A 24,649-nucleotide genomic window follows, 5' to 3' on the forward strand; every position below is an offset into this window, starting at 1 on the left:
TATATAAATATATATATACATATATATATATATATACACACAATGGAGTATTACATGGAAATGAGAAAGAATGAAATATGGCCATTTGTAGGAAAGTGGATGGACCTTGAGGGTGTCATACTAAGCGAAATAAGTCAAGTGGAAAAGGACAGATACCATATGTTTGCACTCATAGGTCTAACAGGAGACCAGGAGAAACCTAATGGAGGACCAGGGGGAGGGAAAGAGGGAAAGAGAGTTGGGGAGAGAGAGGGACGCAAAACTTGAGAGACTATTGAATACTGAAAATGAACTGAGGGTTGAAGGGGAAGGGGGAGGGGGAAAAGAGGTGGTGGTGATGGAGGAGGGCACTTGTGGGGAAGAGCACTGGGTGTTGAATGGAAACAAATTTGACAATAAACAATTTTAAAAAAAAGACACTAAGGAAATACACTAAAATGTTAACAGTGATTATTTTTAATGTGTTTAACTTTGGATGACTTTTCTTCTTTATAAATACATTTTCTGTTCTCCAATAACTATGTATTGCTTCTATATTCAGAAAACAATATCACTGTAATTTTATGGTATCTTTACTTGGTAGCCAGTTGATACCAGAGTAATTCCAAAATTTTCCCACTGATATTTTAGTACTTGTTTGACAAAAGTGAATAAAAAGGTAATTAAATACTGCCTAGAATATACCTCAATAACCAAATTGAATAAATTATTAACTATTGTGACTTTTAGTAATAGTGTCTTATTGTAAAGGGTTAAAGAATTTTTAAAATATGTATAAAATAATAAATTTTAATAGGTTTTTAAGATAAATATTAAAATTGGCTTCAGGAAAGGCATTATTAAATACTTTATAAGGTATTCCCATAGGTTCTCAGAAAGCTATGAATTTATTGGTGTCTTATATGTATATATATTTTATTCATAAATCAAAATTTGCTTTTCCACTAATCAAAACGAAAGACTCTTAAAGTTAATATATTGGTGGAAATTGTTATTGAATTCTTTAAGAACAAAGAAATTTTATGAAAGAATGCAGGAACTTTTCAATATATGCAAATAAAAAATGTGATATACCATATTAATAAAATGGAGGATAAAAATCATGTGATCAATTGAATAGATGCAGAAAAAGCATTTGACAAAATTCAACATCTTTTCATGATAAAAGCTCTCAATAGTTAGTTATAGAAGAATGTACCTAATACAATAAAGGCCATATTAGACAAGCTCACAACTAACATCATATTTCATGGTGAAGAGGCCAAAGCTTTTCCTCTAGCATCAGCAACAAGACAAAATGTCTACTCTCCCCACTTCCATTCAACAGAGTCTGGGAAGCCCTAATCAGAGCAATTAGGCAAGAAAAAGAAATAAAAGGATCCAAACAGGAAAGGAAGATGTAACATTATTTCTATGTGGAGTTGACATGATCTTATTTATAGAAAAAGCCAAAGACTCTACACACACACACACACACACACACACACACACACACACACACCCCTATTAAAACTAATAAATGAATTCAGTTAAGTTTTAGGATCCAAATTAATATACGACTATCCAAAATAGAAGAAAACAATCTCATTTACAATACCATCGAAAAGGATAAGATACTTAGAAATAAACTTAACCAAGGTGAGCAATCTATAATCCTGATGAAAGAACTGAAGAAGACAAATAAATAGAAAGATAGCTTATGTTTGTGGATTGGAAGAATTAATATTGTTAAAATGTCCACATTACTCAAAGCAATCTACAGATTCAATGGAATCCCTATCAAAATTCCATTATTTTCAGTGGCATTATTCACAGAAATTAAAAAAGCCCTAAAATTCATATGGAATGTCAGGAGACCCCAAATAGGTAAAGCGATCTTGAGCAAGAAGAGCAAAGCTGTAGGCATCATACTTTCTTTCTCACTCTTTTTTTAATGTTTTATTTATTTTTGAGAGACAGAGAGAAAGAGAGACAGAGCATGAGCCGGGGAGGGGCAGACAGAGAGAGGGAGACACAGAATCCAAAGCAGGCTCCAGACTCCTAGCAGTCAGCACAGAGCCTGACACAGGGCTCAAACCCACAAGTCATGAGATCATGGCCTGAATCAAAGTCGGATGCTCAACCAACTGAGCCACCCAGGCACCCCGGCATCAAACTTTCTGATTTCAAATTATATTAGCAAGCTACGGTACTCAAAACTATGGTACTGGCATAAAACCAGGCCCATAGATCAATGGAATAGAGTAGAGAGCCCAGAAATCAACCCACACTTTTACAGTCAACTAATTTTCAACAAAGGCATAGCACTAACAACACAAAATAGGTAAAGAATAGTTTCTTCAATAAATGGTGTTGGGAAAACTGGATCCTGGATCTCTACATGCAAAAGAATGAAATTTGATTCTTATCTTACACCATACACAAAAATCAATGTCTAATTGGATTAAAGACTTAAATATAAGACTTGCAACTGTAAAACTCCTAGAAGAAAGCAGGGTGAAAGCTCCTGGGCATTGATTATGGTAATTATTTTTTTGGATTTGACACAAAAGACAAAGCCAACAAAAGCAAAAATAAACATGTGGGACTACAATAAACTAAAAGATTTCTCCATAGCAAAAGAAACAGTTAACAAAACAAAAGTGTAATCTATACCTTGGGGAAAAATTTGCAAATCATTTATCCAATAAGGAATTAATGTCCAAAATACATAAGGGATTCTTACAACTCCATAGTGAGGGTGGCGGGTGGGGGTGGAGAAAAGTAAATAATCCAATTAAAAATAGTTGAGACCTGAATGGACAATCCAGAGAAGACCTATAAATGGCCAACAGGTATATGAAAAGATGCTCAACATTACTAGTCATCAGGCAAATTGATGCAATGAGATGCCTTACCTCACACCAGCTCGGGAGGGCTACAATTAAAAAGTCAAAAGATAGCAAGTGTTGTCGAGGATGTGGAAAAAAAGGAATTATTGTGCACTTTTGGTGGGAATGTAAGTTGGTACAGCCATTGTGGAAAACAGTGTGGAGGCTCCCCCCAAAATTACATCATACAATGTAGCAATTTCACTTCTGGTTATATACCCAAGGAAAACGAAATTGGTATCTCAAAGAGTTACCTGTACTCACACGTTCATTATAGCATTATTTATGATAGTCAAGATATGGGAACAACCAAAATGTCAATGGATGAATGGATAAAGAAATGTGATATATACTTCATAATACATAAATAACTATGTATTTATTATTATTATTAATTATATTATATTGATATTATTAATTATGCAATACATAAATGTATTCTAGGATTATATTATTTATTTATTATATTAATGTTATTAATATATTATTGATTATTTAATATAATTTATATCATATTAATTTAATATATTATTATGTAATACATAAATGTATTATGAAGCACATAAAGAAAATGTGATAATATATCTTAATATTATATACAAATTTATCATTTGTATATGTATATATGCAAATAAATCTCTCTCTCTCTATCTATACACACACACACAGATACACACACACAATGGAATATTCCTGAGCCACAAGAGGGAAGGGAATCTTGCCACTTCCAACATGGATGAACGTGGAGAACATTCGGTAAGTGAAATGAGCCAGACATGGACAGATATTGCATGATCTCAGTTATATGTGGAATCTAAAAAATAAAAATAAAAGAAGCCAAACTTGTAGTAACAGAGAGTAGACCGGTAGTTACCGGGGGCTTGGGCATGGGGACCAAGGGGACGGAAAACCAAGGGGAACGTTTGTTGCCGGGTCTGGTGGCGGGGCATCATGGCAACTTGTTGTTTAATGGATCAAGAGTTTTGGTTTTGCAAGATGAAAAGCGTTCTGCAGATGGATGGTACTGATGATTACACAACATTACAAATGTACTTAATACCCCTGACGTGTACACATGAAAATGGTTAAGGTAGTAAATTTTATGTTACCACAACAAAAAACATGGGGGAAAAAACCCACTGTAAAAAAAAAATTGTTTGCAAATTTTTGAAGTTTAAAAAAACCACAAAGCAACTTTAGGCAACAAGCCTTTGAAGCTTCTAAATGATTTTACAACAGCGTCTACCGGCAAAATGTGTTTTCTCTTTTGGAGAATGGGGTGATTTTGAAATCCTCATAGTTAGATGGGCATTTCTAATGATGCATAACCATGTATCAATTCTGAAAGAACATAATATTAAATTAAAATATACTTTTAAAACCATAGGCAGGAAATAAGCATCATATTATATTATTTGATGGATTTTGTAACTTTTTACTATGTTAACAAGCCAGAGTTGAATCACTTTAAAGAGACTTATACTAGAAAAATAATAACTACAAAAACCAGGCCAAAGCCTCCCTACTCCAAAAATGAACAGGCACAGTTTATTAAATCTCAGATGCCAGAAATTTTAAGTTGTATTATTTTAGGTACTACGGAGAAAGAAAATATACTGTCTATTAAGTGTGATATACTGATCATAAGATACACACCGATTTAGAGACATACAAAGGTGGAAAGCGTGTCACTTTGAGTCAAGGAAATGATTCATGAAGTCATTTGGACATAATATATAATGCAAAGGAGACAAAATCCTCAAGCACTACTTCACTAAGGATTATTTTACTGGCACATCACATTCCAGTGAGATTTTACTTATGCATGACTAATGGAGAACTACCATTTCCAAGAATTCTCACACTTCTGAATGCATTTCTGTATGGCTTAGCACTCACATACTGAGCTCCCAGATGACCCTACTTATCTTCCCTTAAAATGATGCTTTAAAGGTTACGTACTGTAGTAACGTAGCCCTATGTATCAGCACTGTTGGGGCACTTGACGTCGATGATCTCACTTCATTCTTAGAGCAAGCTTATAGTAAAGGTATGTATCAATACAATTCTCTTTATACAGATGAGGAAACTGAGGTTAAGTGGCTTACTCAGGGTCACACTGCTAGTAAGCAGGGGAGGTGGGAACCCTACCTGGTACACAGGTAACCTCAGTGCTCCAGTATCTGGATTTGGTCTCACACCCACCTTCACATTGTCCCCAGGTATTTAAAGGATTTGATTGTTCAGAAGCAATCTAAGAGGGGTGTCTCGGTGGCTCGGTTGGTTAAGCGTCTGACTTCAGCTCAGGTCATGATCTCATGGTTCGTGAGTTTGAGCCCCGCATCTGGCTCTCTGCTGTCAGAGCCCACTTCGGATCCTCTTTCTCTCTGTGTCCCTCCCCCACTCACACTCTCTCAAAAATAAACATTTTAAAAAATGTAAACAAAGCAATCTAAGAACCTGAGAGTCTCCAAGTTTATTGCTGAAATGATTCAAACTGCCTTTTCCATTCCCTTTCATTGTCATCCATTCTACCTCATTCTTTCCATTCTACTTCGAATCCATTTGTCCTGCAAAAGATGGAAACTCTCTGAAATCTCTCAGGAGCGGAAGCAGTTTAGCTAAATCTTCACTCCCAAGGACAGCTAGAGACCAGAATGTTCCCAGCCACCACCCCATCATGGGGCTTGCCACCAGCCCCAGTTCTGAGGGGTCAGGGATGCTTACAGCACAGTGTCTGGCATAGAGCAGATCTTTGATCCATGTTAGGTAAGCAGGTATCCTGTGCATTACTGATGGAACTTATACTCTATTTTCAATGCATGCCAGTCACCCAAATCAGGCTATTAACTAGCCAAATATTCAGGATAAATTAAGAGAAAAGCAAGCTATGACACAATTTGAATTACATTAACCCATTTAAAAATATTTTTTTATGCACTGAGAAAAAGAGGAGAAGGATACACATTTGAAAAAGAATCTTAGGTGACACCTGGGTGGCTCAGTTGGTTAAGCGTCATGATCTTGTGGTTCTTGAGTTCGAGTCCTACATTGGGCTCCATGCTGGTAGTGCGGAGTCTGCTTGGGATTCTCTCTCTCCCTCTCCCTCTCTCTGACCCTTCCTGATGGTTCTCTCTTTTTCTCTCACTCTCTGTCTCCAAGAAATAAATAAATTAAAAAAAAATAAAAAAGAATCTTAGTATCAATTTACGAGTGGCTGGAGCAGTATGTAGTTTCTATTTTCTTTATACCTTTCTGTGTTCTGCTATATGTATAGACCACAGTTGACTCTTGAGCAAAGGTGGGGTTGAGGGTGCTGACCCCTTCACACAGTCAAAAATTCACATCTAACTTCTGATTCCTTAAAAACTTAACTACTAATAGCCTATTCATGACCAGAAGCCAATAACATAAAGTCAACTAATACATATTCTGTATGTTGTATGTATTATATACTGTATTCTTTTCTTTAAAGTTTATTTTTTTGAGAGACAGAGCATAAGTGGGGGAGGGGCAGAGAGGGAGAGGGAGACACAGAATCCCAAGCAGGCTTCAGGCTCTGAGCTAGCGGTCAGCACAGAGCCCAACACGGGGCTTGAACCCACAACCCATGAGATCATGACGTGATGTGACATCAGACGCTTATCTGACTGAGCCACCCAGGTGTTCCTATACTGTATTTTAAAAATAATGTAAGCTAGAGAAAAGAAAATGTTACTCTGAAAATCATAAGGAAGGGAAAATACATATAGCACCATACTGTATTTATTTTTAAAAAATCCACATACATGCAGACTGGTGCAGCTGAAACCATGTTGTTCAAGAGTCAACTGTGCATGTAATCAAGGGAAATACCCAAAGACAGTTTCATTAACTTGGGTTTGGATATTGCATCCTGAAGGTTTGTTATTTTGGTACTCACGTCACTACCTCAAAGGAAATGAGTTCAAAATTGGAAGTTTTAACCAGTCCTGATAGACTCAGAAATCTGCCTGCAACAAATCTTGCCTTGCTGGAAAATTCACTTTCTGACCCACACTTTCCTTCAGTTACAGCTAAGCACAGAGAGGCCTCCAATTCTCCAATCAGTAACACTGCTCAGGGGTGAAAACAAGTAAATAAGAATGGTATCCATCCAAACTAGCTCTGGTACCAGACTTGGCCTTGAGGCCGCAGGTGGGAGGTGGCAGTCTCCTGGCCTGAGAGGAACGTGATCTGGCCACAAAACCTACCTAGCATCTGGCTGCTCATTCTAACAAGGATCTGAGTGGTGGATTGGCCCCGAGAGTGACACTGGAGAAGGAACTGGAAACACAAAGCACGAGAGCAAGAACCGTGGGGAGACCCGGAGCCTGGGTGGCCCTGTGTCCGGGACAGAGGAAGTAGGAGAAGTTGGACTGATCATTTAACCTCTGCGGGTTGGAAGATGTGATACCCAGCGTCCTTTCCTGAGCTTCTATTCTGTGACTGAGTGATTTCCTGGCTTCGGTCTCGAATAACTTGTCTGGACAGGGGCCTGGAAAAGCGGCCTATTTATGTCTTGGCACCTCCAGCCAGGTGCCACATATGCCATGCATGTGTTTCTCCTTTCACTTTTAAACCTCTGAGTATCTATTTTCACTGGGTGAAAGAGGATCTGCATGAAGAATCAGACTCTCCATTTCTTAAGCTTTTTCTTTTTGCCTTAAACTTTTCAAACCAACAGGTAAGATGGGCCAGCTTTGATTTTTAAAAATCATCTCAGATGTCTACTTTTTTGAAGTCTGTTAATGCTTCTGTACCTAAATATCTTTAATGATGTTTAAAGGGCCTTAAATTGAACACTCTTACAATTACTTCTAGATGGAGAAAAACACTTTCTAAAGAAAAAAACTCTGCTGACATTTGACGTCTAAAAGGAATTTGCAATTGGTCTCAGTTGCAAGGAAAACAGCACCTACTCAAATGCCTTCCCCCTGCTCTCACTGCAAAATGAAATGTTTCAAGAAAGATCTGATTGTCTGTTTTCCTGGATCAGAAAACATTAGTGAAGCACTAAATTTTCAAGAGTAAGGCCTAAAGCTGACATGCTCAAGGTTGAAAAACCAGACCTACCTACCTTATTACTTCGTTAGAGAAAAGCAGACGAAGTGCTTTGGAGACCTACTGGTGAAGTGCGGCCTTTCTTGGCCAGTGAGGGGGAAAGGCCACAAGCTGGTAAGAAGGTGCTGGCCAGCAGGGGGTGCCGGCCTGGCCTCACCTGGGATGAGCTGGCAAGTGGGAACCGAATCGGCAGGATCTAGGGGGCAGAGGGAGGCCAGAACTGGGAAAGAGGGAATAATAGGAGTCCTGGAATGAAAAGCGCTGAGGAAGAATCACATGAGCATCTGCAAAGGCGATCACTTCTGGAAAAAGCTATTCACATTTGCGTGTTTCTTAGTGAATTACAGCTGGAAAGGCTGACAAGCTGAGCTGGACGATGACAAGAGATTCGTGTCATCAGTTGGAAACGCACACCTGTGCAAGAGGGTAATGTTGATGATCTTGCTTTATCCGGAAAAACTTTATACCTACTAGCTTTTGGGGCTTCTGAAAAATATATTGTAATTTTCTCCCATTTGTTGTATGACAATATTAAAATAACTTAAGGGGACTTCTGTCTGGCATCATGCCAAGTGCTCTATATATAAAAATTCTCACAATAACCATCAGACGCATGTGCTATTATGACTCTTATTTTAAATATAAACTGAGGCGTAGGTGGGGTTAGATCTTTGACCTACTGCGTGGAGTATTCTAGGTGTTTTAGGAAAGGGTCATTTTTGGTACCACCGAGGAAGAAATTCAAATACAAATACAACTCACAGGGGGTCAAAAAAACACTGGACTAGCTTTGATGGAAACATAAACATCATCCTGTAGGTTACTAAACAGAATAAATTCATCATTAGAGAAGAAGAACTTCCAAATTGTTTTCTAATCCTGGATTCCAGGAGTCTGTATTTGGGTTATGACATGATTTTCTTACAGGAGGCAATATTTTAAAGTGAAAAAAAAATGTGTTTGATTTCTGCTGCGCAACACCTTCGGGGTAACCAAGGAAGGCCACAGGAGAGAGGACCTCTCTGTTTATAGTATCCTACTCACCCTCCTCACCCCTTAACCTGTGACCCCCCTCCTTGGGATCTTCTTGTGGGTTCCTCCCCACCGTCCATGCTTTTACTTCTGCTATTCCCAACACGAGGCGTAGCCTCCTCCATTCCAGTGCAAACCCCGCACTTAAGTTCAAGTTTCAAAATCCACACCCCACACAAAACCTTTCCCGCTAAGCCCAACCAATAATGCTCTCACTTGTTTGCCATCTTATACCTTCTAGTCTTCCGACCCTATTATCTAGCACTTAATTAAATATTATTTTATATACTTTTCCAGTTGCTTTATGAAAATGGTCTTTCTGGCTGGCATGCTTCTGAGTTTCTGTCTCAAAGACAGATGGGGCAGAGAGTAGTCCTTAATTCATGCTTCTTGGTTAACAGGCAACCATTGGCAGGGAAATTGCCCTCACATTCTCCTTAACTTAAAGGTGATTCAACGGAGGATGACCTGGAGTTTGCTGGTATCAGTAGATAAAGTCAGAGCATTAAAAAAAAGAAAATAATAAGAGCAAGCCTCACTTCATTTAGGATCTGTTTCTAAAGTGAGACAGCCATGGTCCCAAGAGTTTTAAATGAGAAAGGGGAGGTAGAAAGAAACCAAAGGATGACATAATATCATAGAAAAGCAGTCGCGCTGGCCCAAGACGCTGATACTCCAACCTCATCCCATCCCCCATCGGAGGCTTGCGATCACCCTTCTCTGCCGCTCTTCCTCCACGATCTGAACTGACGCTTCTGCCCACTGCTGCTATGCCCTTTGAATGGTGCCAGCTTGCCTGGAGAGCCGTGACATTTTAGTGGTGGGTGAGGCTACTCCTCTGTAAAGAGTGTATCTGTTGGGAATGCAGTTTTTGGAAGAAAGACACCATTTAAAAAGAACACTATTCCTTTGACAGCCCCACAGAATGGGGCAAATGAATTAGAAACAGCACATCAAGACCAAGCTGGTATCAAGCCCGGGGAGGCAGTGAGCACAGTCCCCTAGTTTGAGCTGGCCACCATATTTTGCCCTGACCGAGTAATCCCACCGATTCAACAAGAATACACTGGCTGTTAACACAGTCAAGAAGTGCTTTTCTTGGAATACAGGGAAGGAGGTAAAATGAGGAGTAGCTTTATTGGAGGAGAGATTCTCTTAAAATGACTCTTCGGATAACACACTCAGAATGGAAAATTTTTGGAATTATGAGTTCTAAGCCTGCATGAAGCGTGTTTGAATAATGAGCCAATGTCTTGTGTTGGCTAACAACTTGGCTTAGAGTCTAACAGAGATAAACAGGTAGTTATCTACCCAGAAAATAACATAACAGTCCCTGTCAGTGTTGATCCAAGAGCCACAGGCACCAGAGCCAGGGTAAGTAAATGCTACTTCTGATTCAGAACCACTAAGACTTATCGAACTAGAAATGACTCCAAGACTAGGCAGTTTTTCCAAGTACGAGATACACAAAGGAAGAGACTTCCAGGCTTTTCCGTGAGTTTGGACCTCCATCCTGAGACTGCCCCGGATCAGACTGGTTCGGGGGAAGAAAGCCCACCCGGCCACCTTTTGTGTGTTTTCCTGGTTACACTCTACATTTCTGAAATAACATGATTTCTTTCAGGTCATCTAATTTTGCTTCTCTTAAAATAAGATACTTTTGGGGATATGCAATCAATGTGAAATATTTCAATCCATCTTCCTTTTGCCTTTAGGGAGTTCTACTACTGTTAAAGTGGAAAATACCTGTCATTAAAAGAGAACAGGCTATTTTAAAAAAATCTGCTCATTGTGAACATAAGAAAATGACTAATTATTATTAATAATGGGTATATTTTTAAAGGGAGGCTTTACTGCTCTAAAAACAAACACTTCCCTTTTCTTCTGGTTTAGGAGTTTTCCACATAAGGCCGTAGTAAAGTATTTTCCTTCCAAAGTGTTAAAAACTGAGAACAAGAGAGATTAAACAGTTGGTTTAGGGAGTTAAGTCATTACACCATCTAATATTTTTATTTATTCCTTTAACTTCCATCAGAAATAAAATCTATTCATCCAGGAGCAGGGTTTCCCCCAAACTCAAATAACTAAATGGCGGGGTGGGGGTGCAGAACTGGTGAGAGGTAGACAGTAGACATGTTCCTGACAGCAGAGCCCTCAGGATTTGTGTTTTGAATTAATCTGCTGGGCCTTGGTAAGCCCCGTGTACCTCTATCACATGGTGTCTTGGGATGAACATAGTGCCAGCACTGTTGCTTTTCCAAAGTACAATGAGAAAGAGCCATGCGCCACAATATGTGCAAAGGCCCTGTGGCCTGAGAGAATAGTCAAATTGAGTCATGGAAAGGTATTTATGAAAGGAACTTGAAAATGCTTCTCATTAAGTGTGGCAAAAGACAAATAAGATCAGAATTACTAACTGTCCCAGAAAAGCAATTCTACCACTGTAATATCTAATTAATTATAGAAACATCTAATTTAAAAGCGTATGTTTGATTCTACCAGTAAAGTTCCCATGCTAATAGCAAAACTCATTATTTCTTATGGTAATTGGTATAAACTCTTCAGAGAGGATAGCACTTATGCAAATGAAAAGTGAAATTAAATTCCAGATTGAGAGACTCAGCATTGGCCTGGATCACAAAACTTTGCTCCTGGAGGCCAGTAAATACATTTCCACGGTGAGGAAATTATTTTGGTTTACTCCAATTTGAAACTCCTTCATAGGACTTGAGCACCGTGGGGGAAGAATGAAATCCTCTCAGCTCCCCTGAGAAAACACATTTTATTCTTCAAAAGAAAAATCCCAGGATGAAACTGGACCATTATCTTATACCATATACAAAAATAAATTCAAAATGGATTGAAGGCATAAATGTAAGACTTAAAAGCATAATATACTCAGAAGAAATTATGGGCAGTAAGTTCTTTGACATTCATCTTAGCTCTCTTTGTTTGGACCAGTCTCCTGAGGCTAGGGTAACAAAAGCGAAAATTTAAAAAGTAGGATTACATCAAACTAAAAAGCTCGTACACAGTGAAGGAAACCAAACAAAAAGGCAACCTTCTGAATGGGCGAAGTCATTTGTAAGTCATACGTCTGATATGGGGTTAATATCTCAAATATATAGGAAATTTACATGACTTAATATTTAAAAAACCCCAAACTGATTAAAAGATGTGCAGAGGACTTGAACAGACATTTTTCTAAAGAAGACATACCGATGGATAACAGGTACATAAAAAGACGCAACATCACTAATCATCAGGGAAATTCAAATCAGGACCGCAATGAGATATCACCATACTCTTATTAGATTGGCTACTATCAATAAAACAAAAAATAAGAGTTGGCAAGGATGTAGGAGAAAGGGAACATTTGCACACTGTTAGTGGGATGTGAATGGTATAGCGACAGTGGAAAACAGTGTGGAGGTTCCTAAGAAAGGTAAAAATAGAACTCCCTATGACCCAGCAACTGCACTACTAGGTATTTACTCAAAGGATACAAAAACACTGATTCAAAGGGATACTTGCACCCCAATGTCTATAGCAGCAGTATCAACAGTAGCCAAACTATGGAAAGAGCCCAATGTCCATTGACTGAGGAATGCATAAAGATGATGTGATATATATTCACCAAAAGGAATGAAATCTTGCCATTTGCAAGGATGTGGGTGGAATGAGAGTGTATTATGCTAAGTGAAATAAGTCAGTTGGTGAAAGACAAATATTGATTTCACTCATTTGTGGAATTTAAGAAACACAACAGGTGAACAATGGGGAAGGGAAAGAAAAATAAGATAAAACAGAGAGAGAGGCAAACCAGGAGACTCTTAAATACAGGGGACAAACTGAAGGTTGCTGGAGGGGAGGTGGGTAAGGAGATGGGCTAAATGGGCGATGGGGATTAAGGAGGCACTTGTGATGAGCTTTGGGTGTTGTCTGGAAGTGATGAATCACTGACTTCTACTCCTGAAACCAAGACTTATTTTTAAAAAGACTTTCTTTCACAGTGGAATTATCCCAAAAAGGAAAAGAAAAGTTTGCTCTTACTCTCAGTTCTTGGGGGACAGAATGTGGCTTCTTTATGTTGATCTCAACGCTACTGTTGTCTTGTTTGAGCTCCACTGAGGACCCATCCACTCTGGCCACACCTTCGATCATCTGGGATTTTGTTAACGAGGGGGCAAGTACCACCGAGGGACACTCTCTTTCCTTTTCCTTGTCACCATGAACTGCTTCTCCATTCATGCTGACTTTCCCATCTACCTATAAGAAACACAAAGAACAAAAAACACAAGCTATTCCCCAATGAAAGACCACAACAAAAGAACACAGTCAGAGTCACAGTAAAACATTATCACTTAATAATCAGGATCCAACAAAAAGTTAGGTCTCTCATATGCTTCCATTTGCTCTGGAGATCAGGGCTCCCGTCACTGACCTCTAAGGACCTCTTCTCAGGTCCTTCTTAGGACACTTCACTTTGGATTAAATTTCCTGTTCACCTGAGTTGGGCTGTGCTCTTTATTTTTTTTTAATTTAAAAAATTTTAATGTTTATTTATTTTTGAGACAGAGAGAGACAGAGTGTGAGCAGGGGAGGATCAGAGAGAGAGAGGGAGACACAGAATCTGAAGCAGGCTGCAGGCTCTGAGCTGTCAGCACAGAGCCTGATGCGGAGCTCAAACCCATGAATGGTGAGATTATGACCTGAGCCGAAGTCGGATGCTCAACCGACTGAGCCACCCAGGTGCCTCTGTGCTCTTACTTTAAAGTATAGAAAATTAAAGAATCTTAAATATAAACACAGGTCACATATTTGGGTTGTGGTACTTCCTCATTTAAGTTCTGATCACCATTCTATAGTTTTGAGATTTTTTTTTTTCTAGTTAGCATCCAAATGAGGTAAAGCCCACCTCAGATTAGGAACCTTCTACAGGTTATCCTGTGATAAGGGGGCAGTGGGTATATTTTTGGAAGCTAACACGAAGGGCAGGAGGTCTGCTACTGTGCTCTATGATAGTGGATTCCTATTTCCAGTTAATTTTACAATCCCATTTTTCTTCAAGAACAAAAGGCCATCACATTAAAATATTTTTGTTTTGTACTCATGTGTAGGGAAGATGGTAAACACAAGAAAGGAGGAGCAGAGAGGGTGGTTAGTCTGGCTTCTTGAAAGGCACCTAGAACCCTCTGTCTTGCAGTCTGGGGCAGCACATACACTGGTTATAAGAGGAAGCTGTAGTCAGACAGCCTGAGACTCCATCCTGGCTTTTAAAAGCCACAAAATCCTTCACAAGTGTCTTAGCCTCTGTGTTCAGATTTCTCATCTACAAACTTTATAACAACAGCAGCCCCCTGATCATGCTGGTGAGGGGATTTTATGGGTTCACATGTGTACAGGGTTTAGAACAATATCTGGCATAATCTGTGTATATAAACATTAGCCATTAGTATTCCTAGGCCTTCTAAACTCTTCCAAGAGGAAGAATGGAAGACCAGATATTAGCTACAGCTTATTTACTTTAAATCCGTGCGGACAGAATCTATTGTTGGTGAACCATAAGAAAGAAATTTAAGCCATAACTGGGCACACCCACATAAATATAGCTGAAATAGGAGTTTTGCAAAAATACCTTTTACCTTTATTTTCTGTGATGCACTAGATGTTTTTTTTCTTGTGCTCTACTTTACATTGTTAAAAAATGCTAATAATACTGAGCCACTAAATCAATTTCATAAGTTGGCAACAGGTAATAAGTCTCACTTTGAAAAACACTGCCTTCAACTATTTCACTTGATTTTCCTTTACTTGATTTACTTGATTTTCTGTTGTACTGGGAAAGCAAGCCTACATTCTCTGTCTGCCTCAGCCCACTGCCCTACCCACAAGAACACACACACACACACACACACACACACACACACACACACACCACGTACCCCTTAGCTGCTACCCTGGCATTGTCTGGTAACAACTTCCCATATACATACCCCCTTTGACCATAACTGGGTTCACCTGCTCAGTGGTGGGGCTGAGAATGGGGCCGATAGCCATCACTGTCTACGATGAGTCAAGGGCTTATTGGTGGTCAAGAGTGAACCCCAGCTCTAGGAAGACCTCTACTCAAGTCTTCTCCCCATTCCTCCATGAATGCCCTTCCTGAGACGTTTGACACCATTTTGCCACAATGGTGAGAGACAGGGTTTCCTCAGGGCCAAAGTCTTGCCATAAAGTCATCTATCATAATTCTTCTGTTTAAATGCTCACCTTGCACTATTTATATAAAGAAGGGGAGGCGGACATCTAGATTATCTGATCAGATGCTTTGGATGCCAAGTTGAATATATGTGTTCTCTACCCCTGTCCTGAGACACCTCAATATCAAACCTTCCTTCATAGTCATAGTTCATGGTCACCGGCCCAAGGCAAACGAGAGCTGGTGTAGGGCGCAGGTGGGTACTGAGCACATACGGGGACATGATTATCTATGTGCGAGCCTGCCTGATGAGCAGCTCATTTTCTCAAGAAAAATTCATGTATCTATTCAATAAGAACTTGCTGAGCGCCTCCTGTTTCCCAGGCCCCTGTGCCAGGCTTAGGAAGAAGCTGTGAACGGCAAACAAACAGCTCCTGCCCTTCAGGGGACACGCATCTCAGTTCAATCCAGAGGAGACATCCAGGGTACTTGGCTTTTGTTCTAGCAAAGGCTAAGGCACAGATATTTAAGATCCATTCTGAATTATGTAAGCAACAGTCAGAAAGCGTATAGTTGGGTTCCCTCTGAAATACAGTAGGAAGGCACATGACATCCCATTGCTCAATTAGTTTAGCTAAGCAAACTTTCCTTGCAGTCACGTGCCCGTGTCCCTGGTGAGGAAGTCCGCCTCTGTCTTCTATATAGAACCCATGTGGCATGCAGGGACAGTGAGAACGGATTTTTCTTTGTAGTCCAAAGAGCTTTAAGCCGGAGAATGAGTGCTTCTGCGTGATGTGTGAGAAAACACTGGGATGTGAGGACGTGAAAGATGTCTGGTTGTCACAGGATCTTTGGTTCTGGAACATTACTTTACATATTCATGTGGGTAGGAAACAACCTAGTTTCCTTCCACTTAAAAATTTAAACACCCATGTCATCTGAGAATCAAGTACATCCCATGTTCCTACGTACTCTCTGTATTGCTCTTTTCTTTTTTCAATGTAGCATCTTTTTTGGATAGGATGTCAAATTCTTTAAAAAGAAGAGGGGGCTGCGTATGCTTCTGTTTAAACCAAAGGCAATTATAATTTTGTTTTGAGGATTTTGCTATAGCTCCAGGGTATCCTGGGATACCCAGGGTTTTACTATACTAAGGGTTTGTCACCACTACTACAGAGACACCATGCCTTATATCAAACTTGAAAATAACCTTGTTCATGGAGATGTCTCAGTTATCAGTCTCACTGCAGTCCCTCAGTGCTAACAATAGGAATTGTGGGGGAACACCTGTCCTTTAACCATTTGCAAACCAAATTTCCTGAGGCATAAACTTTACAACTGTCAATGTTAACACATGCTTCTTTTGTGCAGTACAAATAATTGTATCTTCCTGAGACAAGATGCTTTCTTTACCTGGGGTTTGGTTTCGCTCCTACTCTTAAGGAATGCATCCTACCTTAAAGGTCTTCAGAACCTCTTGAGAGTTTTTGGGCTGGGAGTAAGGCTTGGGTGTCAGCATAGGCACTGTTTTGGGAGCGACGGTTTTGCTTGGAGACCCACTGCCTGCCGACATGCTGGTATCCAGAACGCTGGTGGGAGCGATGGTGGTTTCCACGGTGGCAGTGAACTTGGGTGGAGGCAGTGACTGTTGCCGAAGGTACTTCATGGGGTTGGGGTCATTCAGGAAGGGGGTTAAGTTTGGCTCTGTTGAATGGCTTCTTTCCAGGATTTTTGGCATCTCCAAGCGCTCGAGAACAGCCTCGCTGATGGTGAACCTCTCGATGTACTGTTGAAGGATCCCCTCTGCTTCCTCTTGGGACCGTGCGTTCTTGTAGGCCTCGTGCAACTCCCTCTCTCTCCGCTCTCTAAAGGGGGGGCGCGGGAAGGGAAGCAAGAACACAGTCAGCAGCCGCAAGAATTGCAAGGACCTTGGTAGGAACCAGGGTCAAACTAAAAGGGGAGCCCAGGGAGCGTGGAATCATGCTGTCGGAGCCTCTGTACTAACAACAATTTTCAGAAAAAGCCCATCAGGATAATAGCGCACCTTTAAGAAACAACAAAAGAACTCACTTTTCTTGAACAATTTCTCTGTAGGTTTTGATGCTTTTCCTTCGTTCGCTTGTTCCATCCTCTCCAGCCAGTAACTTCTCCATTTTCTTCCTTTCTTCCTCTTTCTTGATTAAGTCCTGAGAAGCGCTCCTTCTACGACTCTTCCAACGAGCGAGGTCCTAGTGGGGTGGGGGGCCAGGGGGAGACAGAACATACTCCTTCAGGCTTGCATGCAATTCCATTTCTTACTCTTCTGAGTTCAGCGAGCACTGGCTATGGGCCCAGCACCATGCTAGGGCATTGCCACCCAATCCAATGTAAGTCTGGTTGGAACAGGAATGCCTCAAAGGCGAGAAACACTCCAAAATAGCTACAAGTTCCATAGCAGGGCAGCTCATTTATTTAAGCACTGTAATGTGAAATGTAATCATATTCATGTCAGTGCTAAATTTTAAAGTATTGCTTCACAGGGCATCATAAGAAACGTCATTTCGTCCGATTATGACCTGCGCATTGTGAACGGGCTTGCTGACAACAGAAGAGTAGGAATCAGCCACAGACCTGCACGATTTTCCCCGGGAAGGAAGAAAAGGCAGAATTAATTATTTCTAGGACTCTGGAGTCTGGTGGATGGGATCACAGCTGTGGGAAACCATCCTAGTGCCAACTCTTCCATGCTTTGGAATCACAGGCATATTTCTGAGGCTCTCTGTCCCTCAGTTTCCTCATCTCTAGGACAAGGATGACAATTACACCTACTCTTAACTGCCTATTGTGAGGGTTAGATGACAGAGTGAATAGAAGGTGTCAGGCATATAGTCAAGTGCCCAATATGCTGTAGACATCATCATCACTACATTCTAGAGACTTTGGAAATGTTAACTTTTTTGACTGATGGTACCGTCAAGTTCGCAGTGGCTACCTCGCACTGCTCTGTGAGGATTACAAGACAGAATCCATGGTCCCACCTGTCACCCCTATCTTCGAGTTCCTCCCTGCCTGGGGTAACTTTCCTCTTTGCTCTCAGCACAGAGACAATCTCAAGGCCCTCATCAGGCCAGGGAGACTTTGTCCCCTGGTTCGAATCTTGGCTACCTCACTCACTAGCTGTGTGGTTTGGGGTGAGTTACTTGGCTGTTCTGGTACTCCTCTGTGGAACTGAGGACGATACTGGTTGCTACCTCACTGGGTTACTAAGGAAACTGACGAATTCCTACACGCAAGGCAGAGCAGTGCCTGTAACCGGTAGGCTTTCGATGTTGGCGTTTATTGTTGCCATTATCATCATTATCAATTTCAATGTCATCCCAAAAGAGCACTTTCTTGATTCTACATCCCATGCCCGTTGCCTCCCTCCTCGTCTCCCGCCTTCGTGCAACCCTTCTAGCAAGAGTACCTGCTGAATGAATACACATCTGTGTCCTTCACCTTTCATGTTGCCGTTAACTTTCCTATTAATCCCACACTTACTGTCACTGGTTGGAAATCCTCTAAGGGCTCCGTTCCCCTGTATGGCTTTCAAGTCCATCTACCCACCCCACCTAATTTCCTGCTCCAACGGGGCTCTGACCCAAGCACTCACATCTTGCCATTTGTCGTCCTCTTCCCGCAGCTGATTATTTATCAGCTGCAGCTGCTCCTGGCGGGCCCTGCTGTGCGGCTGCACCACGGCCTCCTCCTCATACCGCATGTCAAACATACTTGTGCTCCTGAGAGAGAAGAGACAGAAATGGACCGGCGCCCGGGATGCGTCTGCGCGTTCTGCCGCGCGGGGGCGCTACCGCGCTTGGAAAGCTGCCCCTTCCCCGCCGCAGCTCAAGACAGCAACATGATGCGGCCAGTTGCAGCCCCCAGCCGGCCGCGGGCAAGCCAGCACCCCCACTTCTTTTGCCACGAAAGCCAAAATGTGACCATCTTTGCCTTCAGTGGTGGCTGCAGCAAGTCAATGTGACTTTATATGTAGGTGCCAAAATGCGTTTATGGAAGGGCTACAAAAAGTATTTGGAGCTTTAGGCTCTTCTCATTTGGAAATGCACTAGAAAATAAAATGAAGAGAAATAAAAGGTATAGCATGGGGAGAATTTGTGGGGAAGGAGGGTGCCATTCCATGAAGCAAAAACTTTATTGCAATAAATGCTTCTTTGTGTAAAGAGCTGTCTTACACGCTTTCTCCATTAACTAAGGCAATGTCTCCATTTTCAAAAAAATCATCCAGCCTCAAGTCGAAGACCATTTCATATTCTATTTTCTGACTTGTGGATGCCTGCAATTACTATACATTAGTGGTTCATATATTTGGTGTGCTTATTTCTGTTCCCTGTAAAAAATGTCTAATTGGAAGTTCAGTTTGATAGCATCTTGGAATCAAGGAAATTAGGTATTTTATAGTAAGATTAAGGAATGAAATATATAAATCATACACAAATATAAATAATTTATAAATATATAAAATATATAAATCAAAATTTGTATAAATTCATATAAAATACATAAATTAGGATACTTTGTATCCTATAATTCTCACAAGCATTTGACCTTATTTTTGTCAGGATACTTCTGAATTCACTCTTTTAAAAAAAAGAGGATAGGGAAGGCAATTTTTTAATCCCTCCGGCTGTACATATAATGGATATGTTCTATAGGAGGTTATTAAATGTTGAGCAAGACCATGGTGCTTATACAGACCCTTGTTAGAGCAGAAGCTGAAGCAGCAAGGTGAAAACAGAAACAAAACCTAAAGCAACACCGTCCTATTTTTTCCTCTCAAAGAAATGAGCTCTGGGGCCAAGTGAGTTACAACAGTCCAAAATCAGGAAATGGAGGTTCACTGTTCAACTCGAAGAACAGAAGACTATGACAGTCCATTTTTTGAAGCCAGCTTAATGCAAAGAAAAAGAAAAGCCATGCACTTAGACACCAGTCAATTCTCCACATCATCAGGGACGCCCAAAATAGTTATCCCCGTGGCCAGGCGGCGAACAGCAGCAGCTCACCGGCTGCCAGTGGGTTCCTTAGCAGACAGCTCTCTGGAAGGGGGAGACGGATCCTCAATGCAATGGCCCCCCACATTCATTTCTAGGTATTCAAAATGAATCAGCATGGGTCTGCTGTGCCCCTTCCCTCTCTCTAGATGCTGGACAATTTAAATCTGATCTAAGAGAGCTAAAACTGAAGATAGTACTTGGAATCTTGCCCACGAGGATTCTAATACTCTGACTGCATAGAATGCTTCCACCCTAGGCTTCCATGAGCACAAATAGGACAAACCGTTGTGTGGAGATGCCCCTACATACTCAGTGGTGGTGTGGACGGAGGGAGCCATGTCTTCCAAAAAGGTAAAACTGCAGTCCTCTAAGGGGCGATGGGCTGTGATTTTTCATCTATTTTGCCTACTTATTAATGTTACTTAAGAAAGACTTAGGAATTTGCAGAGTAGGTTGAACAGTCTAACCGCATGTGTTTCTTTTAAAAATAAACTTCATGGATGAAAATTCACTTAAGTAGGCTTTGTAGAAAGTGACTGAAATTCATCCCATTTCTCCTCTCAGCTTAAAAATTAAAAAACACCTTAACCCTAAATAGATCCAACTCAGTCAGTTCATCTTTAAAGGCAACTTGTGGTCTTTACGAAGACTGTTGAAAATAAAAACCTCTCCAAGCGGAGACTCTCTTTTAATCTAAGTCACTGGCAGACTGTGGGTTAGAAAGGAGGCTCCTTTTGTCAACTTTGCTGTCTATCATTTCTAAAGGGCAAATTTGGGTTTAGGCCACAATGGGTGCCATAGAGACAGGTCGTCTTCTGGAACCCCGGGGGGAATTGGCAGTCATAGCTAATATTTGGGATTTGGTTGCTGTGACTTGGAAGGGAATGGGAGCAAAAGGCCTTGAGAATTGCCTTCTTCTCTCCAGGATTCCTATCTCTGTTCCCACCACGAAGTTCTAATGATCTCAGCCCAAATGTGGCCAAAGACTGGTTAGTGAAATCAAAAGAGAAACTCTTGGTTGCCTTCTCATATGCCAGGGAGCACTATTTTCCCCAAGAGGGATTTTTTAAAAGAAATACCAGAAAACTGGACCCCCCCAAATAACTGAACTGTGAGCAAGATCTTTAGGCCATTTAAAAAAAAAAAAAGGAACTAAGCAAGTTGAAAATTGATAATACTAGACAGAAAATGGGCTGAGTCACCATTCAGAAAATGTTCCTTACTACAGAGATTGAACTCAGCATCCAAAATGAAGAAGTGTATGTCTAGGGACAGGGTAGGGGATCCCGGAGAGGCCCAGGTTCCAGAATATTCATATTAATGTGACGTGCACTAAAGAAGTGCTTCTCAGCCTTGTGCTGTTGGGGAAACGGTCCCTGGCTGCAGAGCCTTCAAGTGTCTCAGGGTGCTAGGTTGGCATTTTTGAGGGGCAGGATTAAATCACATCAAGGGGAGCCTGGAAAATGGTTTCTCGGCCAGGTCTACGGTGAGGGAGTTAGGAATAAAACAGCCTACGGGTCTCATGGCGCACTTGCTCCGTAGGTGGGGAGAGCCTTGGGAGAGGAGGAGTGTGCAAATGAAGAAAAGGGCAAGAAGGTGAAACTACATCTTGGCTTGCCGGGAGGCGGAAATCTCTGTTTGCCTGTGTGGTAGGTCTGCCCCTGACCTGCATTTCCCTTAAAGGGCACATCTTTTTTTGATTGGGCTGTATTTTAAGAATGTGTCAATTCTGGATAAATAGAGCCTGTGCCAATAATTGCCCTTAAAGATGTTGATGGAGGGAGGTAGTAGGGGACTAAACTAAACATGTAATAAATTTCTATTTAAAACCTAAACTTCCAACATAAACTTTGCATTTGGCTTCCTACATGGTTTCATGTTGAGTTGTGTCTACTTCCAAGAAGGAAATTCAGCACTTTGTATACTGCTAGATAAGACCTCTGGAAAAGATGTTTTTTTCTTCCTAGTCCATGAGACTGCTTTTTGTAAATTTAGAGCAGAGAAGGGAGTCCTCACTGCCACCCCTTTTAAGAAAGATCATTAACTTTTTCTGTGGGTCAGGTTTCATATTCAGGTCCAGGCAAGATTCAAACGCTCTTTAATGTAGCTTCCCCTTTCTTCCACCTTTCGGGATTTCCCAGAGACCCATCTTGGGCAAAGTTCATGGTGGCTTTGCACTGGTATGAAGAATAAATCCATTCCCTCAAATGTTTTTGCTCACCATTATCAAAGCTGTGTTTTACCCACCAATCTTACGTAATCCTCCTTTCAGTGAATGTTCATACTGCCACTGCAGATTTTAAAAGTAATAACCAGGGCTCAGTTTTATGGACTACTTAACTCCGTGCAATCTGTCAGGCTCAGGCTGAACTCGGTTTTGAGATGTGCCTGTTCTGCACATCAGGCCAAGAGCAATCAGAGATCGCACGCCGGGAACAGATCTGGCACCAGAGTCAGACCGCTGTGTGCCAGGAGCCCAAACCAAGCTGTCGTCTTGAACACAGACATGGAACGGGTACTCCAAACAGTAGTCTTCTGGCCCAATCTCATGATCATTGGTGGCGATGGTTCTTGTGTTTCACGTTCTTATTTAGACTCCTCACTTGGTGACTTAAATGTCTTAGGCCAGTGTTTGCTTCTCCGATGGCCCAGACTCTCAGGAGGGGCATGGAATGCCGCCCACAGAGGAGAGACATCAAGCTCGGCAGGCCACTGATGTTACAATTAGGTATTAATTGTGTTTCGTCAAACACAAATTACTCAAATGTGAGAAAGCTAGTATTCTACAGAGAAGACTGTTGCCTTGGATATCTATTTCAGAACGCTCTGCAGATGGGAAATCCATTTTTGAAAACAGAGTAAATGTGGTCACAAATGGGAGGTGTTGGCTTCTTCTCAAATTTGGATGTGAGGCGGAGGTAGGGAATGAATCTCTGAGAGGAGCAGGCACTAAGGGACAAGGAGAGGAAGCTCAAGTCATGTTTGCTATGTTGACCCCTTGCTATGCCACAGAACTGGAACACAACCCCGACATTCTGGTCCTGAGCACCCCACAGTTGATATTACCCCAACCTGGGGGGAACGTGGGGTTCAGAATCCATAATTAGTGGTTTAGGATTTGTTTTCTTCGTTCAGAAAAACATGGCTATAAGAGTGACTGCTTCGTTGTTAACTCCAAGTCCTAACATATCAAGAATTAAATGCAAAACTCAGAATAATTCTGTGGTTCAGAAGGGCTACCAACATCCAAACTGTAAGAACAACTTCACCGTGCCACGTCTAGGAAAAGCAAATGTTAAGTTTAAGCAGCAGCTGCACATTAGAATCATGCTTGTTACTCCTTCATTCATCTGTCCTGCACAGAACATATGTTCTGCATTCCAAGTTCAAGTGCTTTTCTGAGGCTGCGTGAGTCAGTTAGCCGTTCAGCTCACTGTTGCATCAATGGCGTTTCAATTAGTGGTGAGTACCGGAAGCATGCAGTTTAAGCTAATAATTAATGTATTCCTATAAACACAAGACAACTTACTCTGCGTCATCAGACACAGGAGTTCTCGGACCGTATCTACAAGACCAAATACAAAATTAGAGGATGGGCAAAAAAGAAGGTAAACACTGTAGCCAAGCTGGAAACAAATGCTCCTGGTGGAATATTTGCACATCAAACCTTTTCTGCTGATCACACTGGAAGAGAAGTGTCATTATACAATTAGTGATATTCATGGGCTGCAGGAAAGGAAAGAAAAGTCTTGACATTTCTAAAGAATGTGACCTGTGTATTAAAACACAGAGGAGAAAAGAAAATAATCCCCATGATACCCACAAAAAAGAATCTGTTCAATACAAATACAAAAAGACTTAGGTGCAACCCACGATGTTTAGAGAAGGCAGTTCAAAAGGACGAAACCCAAACCAAACCTGTATTATGGCTGCTCACAAACAGTTAAACTGCTCTTGCCCTTCTGTTCAGCAGGAATGGCCGGAATGGACACCCAGCCTGGTAGCACACGCTTGCGGGCCCTTCCCCTGATGTGTTAATGCATCTGCACACATGACATCAAAGAGCGTTTCTGCAGTTTTCTGAAAGCAAACCAGAACTCCAACCAGAACCCCAATCAGTGCCTTCCACATGCATTTGACAAAAACCACAATTCCTAGAAAACTGGCAGCCTTAATCAAAACCAGACCTGGACAATATTCTGGAGCTTGAAAAACCAACATTTTTTTTTTTTTACAATCTTCTATATTCTTCTGATTATTTAGGTCTACAAAGTTGTACCTTCTACAATATAGACACTTGAAATTTTAATGTGTTTGATAAAACAAGGGAAAGGGTTAAATTAGAAAAAAGAAATTAGGACATTGAAAAGCAGTTTCCACAAATGACTATGGCCTCAGCAAAGGGAGATTTTAAGAGAAGGTTCTTACCT

General features: G+C 41.1%; 1 protein-coding gene across 13 annotated transcripts in view; it reads right to left on the bottom strand.

The window, feature by feature from the left end:
- The window catches only part of LIMCH1 (LIM and calponin homology domains 1), a 322,655-nt gene that overhangs the window by 41,445 nt on the left and 256,561 nt on the right, over positions 1 to 24,649 (bottom strand). For 9 of the 13 annotated variants that reach the window (XM_029946564.1, XM_029946532.1, XM_029946555.1 and 6 more), the window contains 5 exons: positions 23,749 to 23,784; positions 18,818 to 18,944; positions 17,257 to 17,414; positions 16,643 to 17,051; positions 13,038 to 13,253 (listed from right to left, as the gene is read on the bottom strand). In XM_029946564.1, coding sequence (XP_029802424.1) covers positions 13,038 to 13,253; positions 16,643 to 17,051; positions 17,257 to 17,414; positions 18,818 to 18,944; positions 23,749 to 23,784 — 946 coding nt within the window. The remainder of the gene's footprint in view (positions 1 to 13,037; positions 13,254 to 16,642; positions 17,052 to 17,256; positions 17,415 to 18,817; positions 18,945 to 23,748; positions 23,785 to 24,649) is intronic. The other 4 variants (XM_029946571.1, XM_029946550.1, XM_029946587.1 and 1 more) reach the window with 1 other exon arrangement.

The sequence above is a fragment of the Suricata suricatta genome, chromosome 1 (assembly GCF_006229205.1).
Source record: "Suricata suricatta isolate VVHF042 chromosome 1, meerkat_22Aug2017_6uvM2_HiC, whole genome shotgun sequence".
Taxonomy (NCBI): domain Eukaryota; kingdom Metazoa; phylum Chordata; class Mammalia; order Carnivora; family Herpestidae; genus Suricata; species Suricata suricatta.